General features: G+C 44.3%; 1 protein-coding gene across 4 annotated transcripts in view; it reads left to right on the plus strand.

Moving 5' to 3' along the window:
- The window catches only part of MAPRE3 (microtubule associated protein RP/EB family member 3), a 49,131-nt gene extending 37,263 nt beyond the window's left edge, over positions 1-11,868 (plus strand). For 2 of the 4 annotated variants that reach the window (XM_070734952.1, XM_070734953.1), the window contains 4 exons: positions 1,228-1,384; positions 6,580-6,731; positions 9,451-9,603; positions 10,777-11,868. In XM_070734952.1, the coding sequence (XP_070591053.1) occupies positions 1,228-1,384; positions 6,580-6,731; positions 9,451-9,603; positions 10,777-10,845 (531 nt within the window). In that variant the 3' untranslated portion in view covers positions 10,846-11,868. Of the gene's footprint in view, positions 1-1,227; positions 1,430-6,579; positions 6,732-9,450; positions 9,604-10,776 lie in introns of all 4 variants that reach the window. The other 2 variants (XM_070734951.1, XM_070734950.1) reach the window with 1 other exon arrangement.
- Positions 11,869-15,006: the final 3,138 nt, after the last annotated feature.

Below are 15,006 nucleotides of genomic sequence, written 5' to 3' on the forward strand. Positions count from 1 at the left end.
AATTAATTAATTAATCCTGTTACCCTAGTAGTAATTTTGGTTCAGGTGGGTCATTTATCTAATTCAATGGGCATGAGATTCAGGATCCCAACCTGGCATATTAAGCTTTTAGGAATATCAATCCCTTTGTCTGGATCATACCTAAAACCTATGTAATCACATATCCTGTTTTCCATGGTAGCCAGTTCCTGGGAGGGAGTTGGCCCTTATGGTTGGCCTGTTTTAATTTTAAGGATTAACAACCAGAGTTGCAGCTAAGGGTCATGGGTTTTCCTAAGTCTTTGAAGAACTATGCAGCTGATGAAAATCAGGTAGCCAGGGCATCTTATTTTCATACCTTTTTCAGTGATACAATGATTCAATTCTGGGCTGCAAAGATTTCTCTATCACTCAGTGATTATCTGGATTTTTGCATTCCAGAACTGCTTGTCCTAATACAGCCATTAAATATAAGTTCATGAAAGATCATGTACAATGTTTTGAAAGGCACCATAAATTAAACAGAGATGTTCAGCAGCTTTTTTACAAATTGAAGCTTTTTATTGATCAGTTCGTTTACTAAATATAACATTTTATAATTCAAATGAAACCATCATATGTTTATAGTGTAAAATATATGCTATATTATAGAATAATTAAATTGAACTAGACGGTTAAAACAAATCATATGCCAGTAATTGCTGACTGTTGAATGATCCCAAGAAGTTTGAAGAAAGCTAATATTCCAAAGAAATTGTGATGAATCTGTTTGAAAATTACATCCACTCCAGCAATAGGCAAAGAGAAAAAGTAACTTACTCTACTGGGGTTTCAGTGTCCTGTATAACTAGAGACTTTTCAGTTTGTTGCATGAGAGGTCAAGAAATAAGCATCTTTAAATGAAGGAACTACACGCACAAATCATTCACTCTTAAGTAGAACAGTTTGTTAGACTAAAAGTATGACTTGCATACTTTAATATGCTTTGTATTATGTAAATTCCATTATGACATCTACTTAGATTTATACATTATAATAACGAGCAACTTCCCATTTTAAAGTTCTATTAAAATAAATCACCTGTATTAGCAGTGTTGGATTTCTTGCTAACACATTGACCATTCTTCAAGGATGCCTATGCTCCGGCCCACTAAATATCTGTTATGTTATACTGTACAAATACTGAAAAGTGAGGGAAATATGAATTTTGCAAAGAACGTTACTTTTCATGGACTTTTGCTGTTACAGATCATCCCAGTGGAGAGGTTGGTAAAAGGGAAGTTCCAAGATAACTTTGAGTTCATTCAATGGTTTAAGAAATTCTTTGATGCCAACTATGACGGAAAGGAGTACAATCCATTATTGGCGAGGCAAGGCCAGGAAGTGGTACCCGCTCCAAACCCAGGTGATCAGATCTTCAACAAACTCAAGAAACCCATTGGCACTGCAGGTAATGTTGCTAGAGACAGTTGGGACCCCAGGATCCCGCCTCTAGCATGACCTCAGCTTCATGGCATCCAGCTTGGCAACTCGTGGGTAGCAGTGGGAGGGAAAGAGAGAAGAGCCAAACCCTTACTGATTTGAGAGACAGCTATGTGCTTAGTGGAAAAATACATGGATTTTGGAATGGCAGTAAGTAAAAGCAGAAATGAGCAAAGATCAAACCAGTTGACAAGATCCTGCGTTCTTGTTCCCATGAAAGTGACACATTCCAGCATACAGATGGGATTTTGATGGGGACTGGGCTGCCTTGCACCGTAGAACCTTTCATCTCAGCAAATACTATAACCAGGCAAACTAAGGGAGCATAAGTGCTTTTTTCAAAAGAAAATTGCTACCAGGATTTTGCCTTCATAGGAGAAAGCTATGCAAATCTGACCAAAAAGGTTCATTCTGGCTTAGAATTACTTTTGGCTCACTCCTGTTCTACTAGTTAAATAGGGCCTTCCTAGGATCAGTAATATAAATCCAGATCTCCCATATCCCAAGTTCATCCGATCATCCCACAGAGCCTTGGAATCATATCACATCCTACCAGTGATGGGCTCCTACAGGTACGGTCAGGTACGCAGAACCAGTAGAAAAACTTTGATTTTTTTTTTTCTTTTCTTTTCCCTTTCTGGGCTCTGGCTATGTTTTTCCTATCGCAGTAAATGAGGTTGAATGTGTATAATTTTTGAAGAGCTGTGCGTGGGTGTGTGTACATACACATACAGTTTATATAGTAGATAATGTATATTTTTGTGTGCTTGTGTGTAATATGTATGTACACATATGGCATATACATTAAATAGTATATTTTGGACGTTCGGTAGTAGTAAATAGTGTAGGGCGAACCAAACTTGCAAAGTTCGGGCTAGTGCCGAACTTTGCAGTGTTCGGCATGCCGAACCAGAACCCAAACTTTTTTAAAAGTTCAGGTTCAGCGTTTGCTCGAATACTGCGAAGTGCCGCCGCCCAGGAGGAGAGTGGGGAATCCCATTGTGGGATTCCCCACCTCCTTTTGCTTGCGGCGCTTCAAGCAAAAGAAGGTGGGGAATCCCACGATAGGATTCCGGGGGCGGGGCTTTAATGTCACGAAGACTCCTTCCTGGCCGGCCGAAACGGGGAGGAAGGAGTCTGTGATGTCAAAGCCCTGCTCCTGGAATCCCATCGTGGGATTCCCCACCTCCTTTTGCTTGCAGCACCACTGCGGCATCCTTTTCCGTAAAAATAAAAGGAAGCAAAAGGAGGTGGCGAATTCCCCACCTCCTTGTTTATTTTTACGGAAAAAGACGTAGAAATTTTTGCAGCCCTTCACTGCATCCTACATGAAAAAATTAATCTGATAGTTATTTGAGGGGGACTTCCCATTTTTGGCCAGTTAGCCATCTTGTTTCCATCCTCCTAACAGTCTGGAAGAAGATAATTTGTTCACAAGAGTTTTACTTGCGTTGCAAGGATTACAGATCTGTATAGGTAGTCCTTGACTTACAGCAGTTTGTTTAGTTGAAAGAAGTGACCTACGACCGTGGTCACATGACCAAAATTCAACTGACTCGTAGTTACGACCACTGTAGTGTCCCGGGGTCACATGATCTCCTTTTACGACCTTCCGACAAGCCAAATCATTGCGGAAGCCAGGTTCGCTTAACAAGAGCAGTGATTCACTTAACAACTCTGGCAAGACAGGTCGTAACATGGGGCAAAATTCACTTAACCCTCTCTCTTGGCAAACAGAAATTTTGGGCTCAATTGTGGTTGTAAGTCAAGGACTACCTGTAATTCCTAGCATGCCCCATTCTTGGCCATATTGATTGGGGCTTCTGGAAATTATAGTTTATTAGATTATAATCCCATTTTTATACCTTCCCCTCACCCCACCCCCAAATTCTGAATCTGGCTATTTGCATTCAAGATCCCCTTGTCTTGAAAATGCTTGCTGGTAGAGCTATTTAGGAAGTGTTATCTTTCTGGATTTTTAATCCAACTCCATGCTTTCAGCAGAAGTCAGAAAAACTCTCATTTCACATTAGTATTAAACTCCTGCCGGATTTCAAGAGGGGCTATTCATCTTGATGTCCTACTGAAGCCAATTCTGATGTATCTGCAATCAGATTAAAAAAAAATAGTTTTAGAAAGAATTTAGCAGAACAATGAGGAATGAAGGCAAATATCCAAGACACAGAATAATGTTGCGGTATCCAATCTGGGTCAGCCACTGGGACCAGAAATTTAATCTTCTGAGCTTTTGGACTCATGCTGGACTCATGCATCCTTAGAAAACTTTTCTCAACCAGAATGTGTGCTTTTGCTATTCTATGCATAGCATTTATGGTGCCTGGTTTTATGTGTCTTTTTAGTTGTTGATTGGGTTGTTGATGGCTGGCTATTAAGTAATGTTAATAGCCAGTCATCAACACCCCAATCAACAACTTAATAGTTGCCATCAACACTCCATTAAACTATTAAAAAGCCACACACAATCAGGCACCACATAAGTACTACACAGAGAATAGCTCAAAGCGTGCATTCTAATAGAGAGGAGTTCCCTGGGGGTGGGCTTCAGCACAAGTCCAACTAAACCTGTCATCCCGTTGACTAACCCAGTTTGGGTGCAATGAGGGTTCTGATAGTTAACTTTCTTCTAGCTGAATCTCTGTTCAAGAGGGAGGTGAGTTACTTGCTTATCAGTCTAAGCCAGAGCATAGTTCCCTCTAAGCTGAGCAGTGAGCAATCGCTCACTTAAAAATCATCATCAACTCAGAGTTTTCCAAACCTGCCCAGAAGCCGAGAGGGAAAGAGTGAGAGGGAAGGAGAGAGAGAGGAAGAGAGAGAAACAGATAGAAAAAAGAGAGGAAGGAAAAGAGAAAGAAAAAGAATGGGAGTAAGGAAGAGAAAGAAAATCAAAATCTATTTTGAAACTAGCTCAACTATTTAAGTGGCATTTTGATATTGATAGAATTGCCCTATTATGAGCTCACTGTTATAGACACACAGTACAGTGATCCCCCGCTCGTTGCGAGGGTTCCGTTCCAGGACCCCCCGCAACGAGCGGGTTTTCGCGAAGTAGCGCTGCGGAAGTAAAAACACCATCTGCGCATGTGCAGATGGTGTTTTTACTCCCACAGCGCTAGCGAGGAACCGAAGATTGGGGGCGGCGCGGCTGTTTGCCGCCGGCATGGGGGGCTTCCTAGCAGCCCCCCAAACCCGGGTTGGGGGTCCGGGGGGTGCTGGCAAGCCCCCCATGCCGGCGGCGACATTTTAAAATAGCCGCGCCGCCCCCAATCTTCGGCTCCTCCGCGCTGGCTCTCGGCGCTTTCGAGCTGAGTCCGGGAGCGAATTCGCTCCAGGATTCAGCTCAAAAGCGCCGATAGCCAGCGCTAGCGAACGGCTCCTCCGCGCTGGCTCTCGGCGCTTTCGAGCTGAGTCCGGGAGCGAATTCTGTCCAGGACTCAGCTCAAAAGCGCCGATAGCCAGCGCTAGCGAACGGCTTGTCCACGCTGGCTATCGGCGCTTTCGAGCTGAGTCCGGGAGCGAATTCTCTTCCGGACTCAGCTCAAAAGCGCCGATAGCCAGCGCTAGCGAATGGCTTGTCCACGCTGGCTATCGGCGCTTTCGAGCTGAGTCCGGGAGCGAATTCGCTCCAGGACTCAGCTCAAAAGCGCCGATAGCCAGCGCTAGCGAATGGCTTGTCCACGCTGGCTCTTGGTGCTTTCGAGCTGAGTCCGGGAGCGAATTCTCTTCCGGACTCAGCTCAAAAGCGCCGATAGCCAGCGCTACCGAACGGCTTGTCCACGCTGGCTATCGGCGCTTTCGAGCTGAGTCCGGGAGCGAATTCGCTCCAGGACTCAGCTCAAAAGCGCCGATAGCCAGCGCTAGCGAACGGCTTGTCCACGCTGGCTCTCCGCGCTTTCGAGCTGAGTCCTGGAGCGAATTCGCTTCAGGACTCAGCTCGAAAGCGGCGAGAATGAACCGCGTGGGCGGGCGAAGGGCGGGCGGCAGCGAGGAGTTTGCGTGGGCGGTGGGGAAACTCCTCGCTGACGCCAGCAAGAGGGGGAAGACCCAGGGAAGCCGGTTGCCATCTACGCATGCGTGCCCATAGAAAAAACGGGCACGCATGCGTAGATGGTATTTTGACTTCCGGGTTGAAAAATCGTGAAGTACCCTGTTCGCAATGGTTGGGGACGCAATAAACGGGGGATCACTGTACAGTATTTTATTTTGAAATTCTCTGAGGCAAAACAGGGTGGGTTTTTTGTTTGTTTGTTTATTTATTAATTATTTCTGTGCCGCCCAGTCCCAAAGGGACTGCCGCTCAGACACTATACTTTTCCGCCCACCCCCCAAAAAAATTAGAGGGAACACTGAGCCAGAGGTAGGCAAAGTTGGCTCTTCTATGACTTGTGGACTTCAACTCCCAGAATGCCTGAGACCAACCATGCTAGCTCAGGAATTCTGCCTACCTCTGGTCTAAGCTATATAGAGCTGAAAGTTCCACAGGAAAGAACTAGAGCAGTGTTTCTCAGCCTTGGTAACTTTCAGAGGTGTAGACTTCAACTCCCAGAATTTCCCAGCCTGCATGGCTGATTGAGGAATTCTGAGAGTTGAAGTCCGCACAACCGAAAGTTGCCAAAGCTGAGGGAGATTGAATTGAAGGCGCCAAATAGAATGATGAGGATTACCACCCTGACTGTTTTGCGAAGGGAGTGGGGTTACCTCCAGGCTACCTCCTGGTTCTGCATGTCTCTCGCCAGCTGGGCTTGCTTGCTTTGCTGTAGAAGGGCAGCAACACATGCTAGGATGGCTTTGCAACCGGCCGAGGGAAAGCTGCATGTAGCTTTATGCTGCTGCCATCATTGTTTGAGTTGTGTTCATAAGTAGGAAGGCTTAACTCCTGGCTTCTCCAGAGTCTGCCTTCCTCTGGAACTACGAAGCACAAGAACTCTGATCTTGGAGCCGTCCTTTCTATGTCCAGACAGCCCTGGGACTCCAGCTGTGCATATAAGCTCATTTGTTGTGCCTTAGGCTTTCGTTTGGCCTCACTGCCTGAGCAATGGTGGGTGGGTCCCTTGATGAGTGGACTTGAACTGAAGCTTTTTTTTTTTTAACTTCATAAAGTTCCACAGAGAACCTCCCCAACAGGCCCCAAGAACGTACCGAATCCAGCCCGAATGAACATCACTTCCAGCAATATTTTACGGAAAAACCCTTCTTTGGCCCGGAATGGGGGCAGTGAAGCTGATACCCAGATCCTGGAGCTTAACCAACAGGTGGGGCAAGTAGAAGAAAAAAAATAGAATTTATTCCTTTGGTAATCCCAATATTTACAAAGATCTTTCCTGCACTCATTACTATCTTGTTCACAAGCTTGGAGGGTGGGGGGTTTCTGCCTCTTCCTCTGCTATGGTGTGTGTTGTGGAAGCAGATTTGCTTTTTTCTTAGGAAATTCACGTTCTGAAGAAGGATCTATTACTCTGAAGTACAGTGATACCTTGTCTTACGAACTTAATGGGTTCCAGGACGAGGTTCGTAAGGTGAAAAGTTCGTAAGATGAAACAATGTTTCCCATAGGAATCAATGGAAAAGCGAATAATGCGTGCAAGTCCAAAACTCACCCCTTTTGCCTTATGCTGTTGCCAGCCAAAGCACCCATTTTTGCGCTGCTGAGATTCCCCTGAGGCTCTCCTCCCTGAGAAACCCCACCTCCAGACTTCTGTGTTTTTGCGATGCTGCAATTTCACTGAGGCTCCCCTCCCTGGGATTCAAAGCAGCGCCGGCGAAAATGAAGGGAATCCCAGTGAGGGGAGCCTCAGTGAAATCACAGCATCACAAAAACACAGAAGTCTGGAGGTGGGGTTTCCCAGCGAGGGGAGCCTAAGGGGAATCCCAGCAGTGCAAAAATGGGCGCTTCGCTGGCAATGGAAGTCCGGAGGTGGGGTTTCCCAGTGAGGGGAGCCTAAGGGGAATCCCAGCAGTGCAAAAATGGGCGCTTCGCTGGCAATGGAAGTCTGGAGGTGGGGTTTCCCAGTGAGGGGAGCCTAAGGGGAATCCCAGCAGTGCAAAAACGGGCGCTTCGCTGGCAATGGAAGTCCGGAGGTGGAGTTTCCCAGTGAGGGGAGCCTAAGGGGAATCCCAGCAGTGCAAAAACGGGCGCTTCGCTGACAATGGAAGTCCGGAGGTGGGGTTTCCCAGTGAGGGGAGCCTTTGGCTGGCAACAGAAGTCCAGAGGCGAGGCATTCCAGCGGCAGCGGCTTGGGTTCGTAAGGTGAAAATAGTTTGGAAGAAGAGGCAAAAAAATAGGGTTCCTATCTCGAAAAGTTTGTATGAAGAGGCGTTCGTAAGACGAGGTATCACTGTAATCTGATTTTAAAGGGATGCGGTGGCTCAGTGACTTAAGACACTGAGATTGTGGATCAGAAGGTCGACAGTTCAGCGCTTTGAATCCCTAGCGCCGCATAATGGAATGAGCTCCCATTACTTGCCCCCCAGCTTCTGCCAACCTAGCAGTTCAAAATCACGTTAAAAATACAAGTAGAAAAATAGAGACCACTTTGGTGGGAAGGTAAAAGCGTTCCGTATGCCTTTGTCATTTAGTCATGCCATCCACATGACCACGGAGACATCTTCGAACAGCACTGGTTCTTTGGCTTTGAACGGAGATGAGCACTGCCCCCTAGAGCCAGAAGGACTAGCATGCATGTGTGGAGGAACCTTTACCTTAACTGGCACACAGTAAACTTTGAGCATACAACATGACAAATGTGATTTAATGAAATACATTTGTTTACATAACATGCTATGTCCAAACAAATCAGTCATATTTTGACATAATATTTTTATCTGTTTTTATGTTTGCTCTGGTTTTGTATGCTGCCAGTTGGGCAGCCAATACATTTAATTATACATACGCCCAAGTTTCATGTTACAGAAAAAAAATTGTTTGAAGGCCAGTTGCTTTTAGAATCAATGAACAAATATGCTTTATTAGTTTGCTTTAGTTTTCCAGTTGCTTTAGTGAAGGAATGTGGCAGAAACTGAATTGTTAAATAGGAAGCATCTTGTTGTGTTTTGAGCTATGTATGTATATATATATATCTGAGATTGAGAAGAAATCCAAGTTCTATCTGTCTTTTTTAATGGGCACTTAACTGCATGGTATTAACTACTCTCTTAGTAGTTAATACCATGCAGTTAAGTGCCCATTAAAAAAGGCAGATAGAACTTGGATTTCTTCTCAATCTCAGGTATATATATACACATACATACATACATACATACATACATACATACATACATACATACACACACACACACACATATATATATGTCACATGTTTTTTGTGTGTGTTTGTTTTTTTTGCTGAATTTGAAAATTAAGGGAGACTAGTATAGATCTATTTTGGCCTCATCAGCTGGCCATACCCACTGGGACTTGAACTTGCAACCTTTGCCTTGTAAGGCAGAGAATTATCCTCTAGGCTACAGTATCCAACCCCTTCAGCTCTGCACCAGTGTCGAATCACCCTGGTGTATTGAAGGAACATCACACCTTATTTGTCTCCTTATTTACACACATACATATATACATACATACATTTAAAACCTGTAACATTCTGATGAGGTTGGGAGGCTTGATGTTTTATTAAAGCAGATCCTGTTGTGCAACCTATTTTAAAACAGTCTTTCCTTTGCCCCATACCTAAGAACTTCAGGAGAAAAATTAGTTGTCTACAAAATGAGTCATATTTTTCTCTTTCAGAATAGAAAATGAACTGCCATTGCTTCCAAAGGCTCTTGCTGCTTCCACACACCACTTAACAAATCCTTTTTGCCCAGACATTAGTGTCGCAACGGTTGGGTACCTCTCAGTTGCAGAGTTTGCTTGCCTGGTGTGCTGGATCCGGGTTAATGAATGACACATATCAGGGCTGTGTCATTACGATGTTCATTCTCTTGTTCAATTTTTGTTGTTTGTCTTCATTTCGATAGTTGATGGATTTGAAACTGACAGTGGATGGGCTGGAGAAAGAGCGCGACTTCTACTTTAGCAAACTGCGGGACATTGAACTGATCTGCCAGGAGCACGAGAGTGAGAACAGCCCCATCATTTCAGGCATCATAAGCATCCTGTATGCTACAGAGGTCAGTGCAGTGTGGGACCAGCCTTGATCACTACTTCCAGGGAATTGGGAGTTTCTGGCTCGCTTATCAATGTCTGAAGCACGAGCCATGTGGTTCGCATTTATTTATTTATTTATTATTTTTATTTATTAATCAGATTTGTATGCCGCCCATCTCCACAGACTCAGGGCGGCTCACAGCAATAATAATACAATGTAAACAAATCTAATATTTAAGTTAATTTAAAACCCCAATTTAGAAACCAATCATACATACTAACATACCATGCATAAATTTTATAAGCCTAGGGGGAGGGAAAGTCTCAATTCCCCCATGCCTGATGACAGAGGTAGGTTTTAAGTAGCTTACGAAAGGCAAGGAGGGTGGGGGCAACTCTGATATCTGGGGGGAGTTGGTTCCAAAGGGTCGGGGCCGCCACAGAGAGGGCTCTTCCCCTGGGTCCCGCCAAACGACATTGTTTAGTTGACGGGACCTGGAGAAGGCCAACTCTGTGGGACCTGACTGGTCGCTGAGATTCGTGCGGCAGAAGGCGGTCCCTGAGATAATCTGGTCCGGTGCCATGAAGGGCTTTATAGGTCATAACCAACACTTTGAATTGTGACCGGAAACTGATCGGCAACCAATGCAGACTGCAGAGTGTTGGTGTGGCATGGGCGTATTTAGGAAAGCCCATGATAGCTCTCGCAGCTGCATTCTGCATGATCTGAAGTTTCCGAACACTTTTCAAAGTTAGCCCCATGTAGAGAGCATTACAGTAGTCGAGCCTCGAGGTGATGAGGGCATGAGTGACTGTGAGCAGTGAGTCCCGGTCCAAATAGGGCCGCAACTGGTGCACCAGGCGAACCTGGGCAAACGCCCCCCTCGGCACAGCTGAAAGATTTTTCTCTAATGTGAGCTGTGGATCGAGGAGGACGCCCAAGTTGCGGACCCTCTCTGAGGGGGTTAGTGATCCCCCCCAGGGTAATGGACGGACAGATGGAATTGTCCTTGGAAGGCACAACCCACCGCCACTCCGTCTTATCAGGGTTGAGTTTGAGTCTGTTGACACCCATCCAGACCCCAACAGCCTCCAGGCACCGGCACATCACTTCCACTGCTTGGTGGCCTGCATGGAGGGAGAGGACACACCATATAATGACGATAATTTCACTATTTCTCACTCTGTTCTTACAGGAAGGCTTTGCCCCTCCAGAGGACGATGAACTGGACGAGCAACATCCAGAAGATCAGGATGAATATTAGCTGTGCGAAAGCACACTTGGTTTCTCGCTGTCTAGCCATGACAGATCACCCCATGCTCCTCACTTACCATGGACATTTAAGGTTTTGCATTGTACAGCCTCATCCTCCACAGTCACACATTATAACAGGTTTTCTACCGACAAGAGGCCCCCAGTGGTTTCTGTAGGTTGTGCAGAGCCCACAGGAAGCCCAGAGCTATACGTAGGTGGCAAAGATCAGCACTATAAATACTTTATAGTGGGGCAAAATTCCTAGATTGGTGGCCTGGCTCCTTTTCCTCCTCCTCCTGGTCCATCCCATATACCTCTATTTATTGATTTCAGTTGTCTTGGGTGTGAGTGCTGCAATCCCTTGTATTATATTGAGAGACAAATTCTTTGTATATTTTTCCGTACTGGATTTCACTAGCACTTTGCCTGTCATATTCATGCAGAGCCAAGCTCTGGCCCCCCTCCTGGCTTCAGAAAAAATTGGGAGCACGTGAGCCTAAAGGCCAGGCTCAGTACTGGAAGCTCGCTCAGTGGGTGGGTGCAGAGGGAGGGGGAAGAGAATGGACTGGAATATTTATTTGGGGGTAGGGGGGATTTTAATAATGCTGCTGAGAATATGAGTTTTCCAGCCACTTTACCTGATATATCAGGTAGACCCAAGAAGAAGAGAATTTACTAATTTTAGGTGGCTTTTTTCTTTTTTGGGGGGGCTTTTATGGGAGATAATTTTGGAACATGGCAACATTGTTGTTTGGAAGAGAAGCATGAAGGGAACCTCCCCAACAATGTTCTGTTTTCCACAAGCACCACAGGTTACAATGGAGCCTGCTATTGGGACGGGCTCAGACGTTTGCTCTTCACTTATCGTTCTGACCCTACCAATGTTTATTTCATGCTGTTTGGATAAGTTTGCCACACAGACTCTGCCTTGACCCACTCCCTGTTTGCATTGCCTGTTCAATCAGACACCGGTGTGCAAAGCCTGCATCTGTGTTGCATTTTATTTAAAATAAATTTGTGTGGTTAAAATCTGTCCTGACGTGTGTGCCATAACCCCCATCTCCACCTGAATGGATAGATACTGTGGCTGCCAAATGAACCAAGTCCGGAAGCACCAAACTGACGAGGAATCAGATGAATTCTGAGCAGAGCAATAGTCCCTGACTTTGATAGGTTCTTTTCTAGTTTCTTATGTAGGGAGATTTTTCTTTTGGGCAACTAAGCAACTGAGGACTGCTAGATAGGGAAGAAATGGAGGAAGAAAAAAGAAAAAGAAATGAAAGGGAAAGAACGGAGGGAGGGAGGGAGGAAGGAAATTAAATCTCTTTCCCAGGTGAGGTGACCTGTTATAGCTCACCAAGTACAGTAGTCCCTCGCTATACCGCGCTTCACTTACTGCGGGTTCACTTCATCGCGGGTTTCTGAGGAAGTCGATCGGCAGATTTAAACAGCCCGCCGAACTCGATCTAAAATTGTAAATACTGTATTTAAAAACTGTATCTAAAATAAATACTGTGTGGGAAGGGTTTATAAACACTTAAAACAATGAAAACTTACCAAACAATTACAATATAAATACTTAAATAAGTACTATCAGTCTATAAATTCCCCATCGCGGATTTCACCTATCGCGGCCAGGTCTGGAACGTAACACCAGCGATAGGTGAGGGACTACTGTACTTTCCTTTGAATAAATACCGGTACTTTCCATTTTCCCAAGTACAGCAGGTGCTTTTTTGTAACTACATATTGTAGTAATTTTTCTAGTTTTATAACAGAACTTAAAAGGTCCGTCTTAAAATATTAAGAGCTTAAAAGGTGGAAACTATCTCCAATGCCTGCATATCGGTCTTCAGCTCCCATGTCAACTGGCAGAACCAGGACTTAACACTCTTTGTGAAGGCCAAAGAATAGATGCCTGCCTCATTTCTTGGGGTAAACTGTTCCAAAGAGATGGAGACACACGTGTACACTGGATAGACAGGCAGTGTTCATTATGGGACTTTTGTGTGTGCAAAGCCTTTCCAAACCCACTCTGGATCAAATCACCCTTTCCTTTAGGACTCGCTGAGCCTAAATATTATTTGAACAATATTCTACATTTACAAATGCCAATTTGTCTACTGCTTGTAAAAAGAGCTGTGGCAGCTGCAACATTGTGCAATTAAAACTGTGGCCACTGCTTGAAGACTGATGATCATAGAATAAGTGAAAGACATATTATGAGATGTGTCTAATACCCAAATAAAGGTGAATCATAACAATAAGCTAAATACAGGTAGTCCTCAACTTACAACAGTTCGTTTAATGACTGTTCAAAGTTACAACAGCACTGAAAAAAGTGATTTATTATCATTTTTAACACTTAGGACAATTGCAGCATCCCCCTTGGTCACGTCATAATTCGGATGACTGACAACTGGTTCATATTAATTACAGTTGCAGTGTTCCAGGATTCACAATCATCTTTTTGAAACCTTCTGACAAGCAGAGTTAGTGGGGAAGCCAGATTCACTTAACAACCATGCTACTAATTTAACAGCTGCAGTGATTCACTTAAGAAATGTGGCAAGAATTCATAAAATGGGGCAAAACTCACTTAACAGATATCTCAGGAACAAATTCTGACCTCAATTTTGGCTATAAGTCGAGGAATACCTGTAATGTACTCGGGAGCCTAGAGAAATTCCTATATGGGGACATTTATGTGATATAGAGCAGAAAAAAGACATGATAAGATATGCAGAGGAAAAGTTATAAACACTCTCATGGTGAATACCATTTTCCCTTTCATAAATCCTTAAATGCAGGATGATTGAATGAAACTCAGTGGTGGAAGTTAAGACAAGGTATTTTATACAGAGCTCAACTGGAACTTGCTATTAGAAGCTGCAGCAATGGTTACCCTAATAACTTGCTTTAAAAATAATTTAAATTATTTAAATTTAAGAGCGTCCACGGCACAGTGATTAGAGTGCAGTACTGCAAGCTGCTTTTGTTAATCACCAGTTGCCAGCAGTTTGGCAGATCGAACCTCAGTAGGCTCAAGGTTGACTCAGTCTTCCATCCTTCCAGGGTCAGTAAAATGAGGACCCAGATTGTTGGGGGCAATAGGCTTACTCTTTGTAAACTGCTTAGAGTAGGCTGTAAAGCACTGAAGCGGTCGTTAGCCGCCACGAGTCTACGGAGAGGGGCGGCATACAAATCCAATAAATAAAATAAATAAATAAATAAATGCTAAATTCAGGGAGAATAAGGATAAAATACAGCAGTTACAGAATTTGCATATTATTAATCTGCAATGTAGAGGTCTTGGGTAACACACAAGTACGCTATTGCATATACACCACTTTGAGACTTGCAATACATCTCTGGAGGGTCCCCTAGGTTATCTCTTGACTAATTAACCACAAATCTCATAATTTTTGCTGAACCAAATTGTAATTCTGTAATTTACTTATTCAATTTTTTTAATGCCGCCCTTCTCCTTAGACTCGGGGCGGCTTACAACATGTTAGCAATAGCACCTTTTAACAGGGCCAGTCTATTGCCCCCACAATCCGGGTCTTCATTTTACCCACCACAGAAGGATGGAAGGCTGAGTCAACCTTGAGCCGGTGGTGAGATTTGAACCACTTACCTGCAGATCTAGCAGTCAGCTTTAATGGCCTGCAGTACTACACTCTACCCACTGCACCACCTCGGCTCACCACCTATTATAGAAGAAAGCGATTGAAGTCAAGTTGAATAGTATCACCTATACAAACTGTTTAATGCACCTTTGCTAGGGCTCTTTGTTAGTCCACCTTTAATTGTTTATGCACAGTGCTAAAGAAATTAAAATCCTGACTGTCCTTTGGAAGGACAGAAACTAAAGCTGAAGTGCAAATACTTTGGCTGCCCAATGCGAAGAGAGATCTCATTGGAAAAGACCCTGATTTTGGGAAAGATAGGGCTTACAGAGAATGAGGCTTGTTGGTGTCATTGGTGCAATGAACGTGAATTTGGGCAAACTCAAGGGAGACAGTGAAGGAGTGGAGCCTAGAGTGTCACAGTCCATCATTGCAAAGAGTCGGACATGCCTGAGAGACTGCACACCAAACAACACGGGAGAGTGGTCCAAAGAGTGAGTTTTGTTTTCCAGTCCAGCTTTTTGAAAAAATAATAGAAC

This window comes from Erythrolamprus reginae, chromosome 1 (genome assembly GCF_031021105.1).
Source record: "Erythrolamprus reginae isolate rEryReg1 chromosome 1, rEryReg1.hap1, whole genome shotgun sequence".
In the NCBI taxonomy this organism is placed as follows: domain Eukaryota; kingdom Metazoa; phylum Chordata; class Lepidosauria; order Squamata; family Dipsadidae; genus Erythrolamprus; species Erythrolamprus reginae.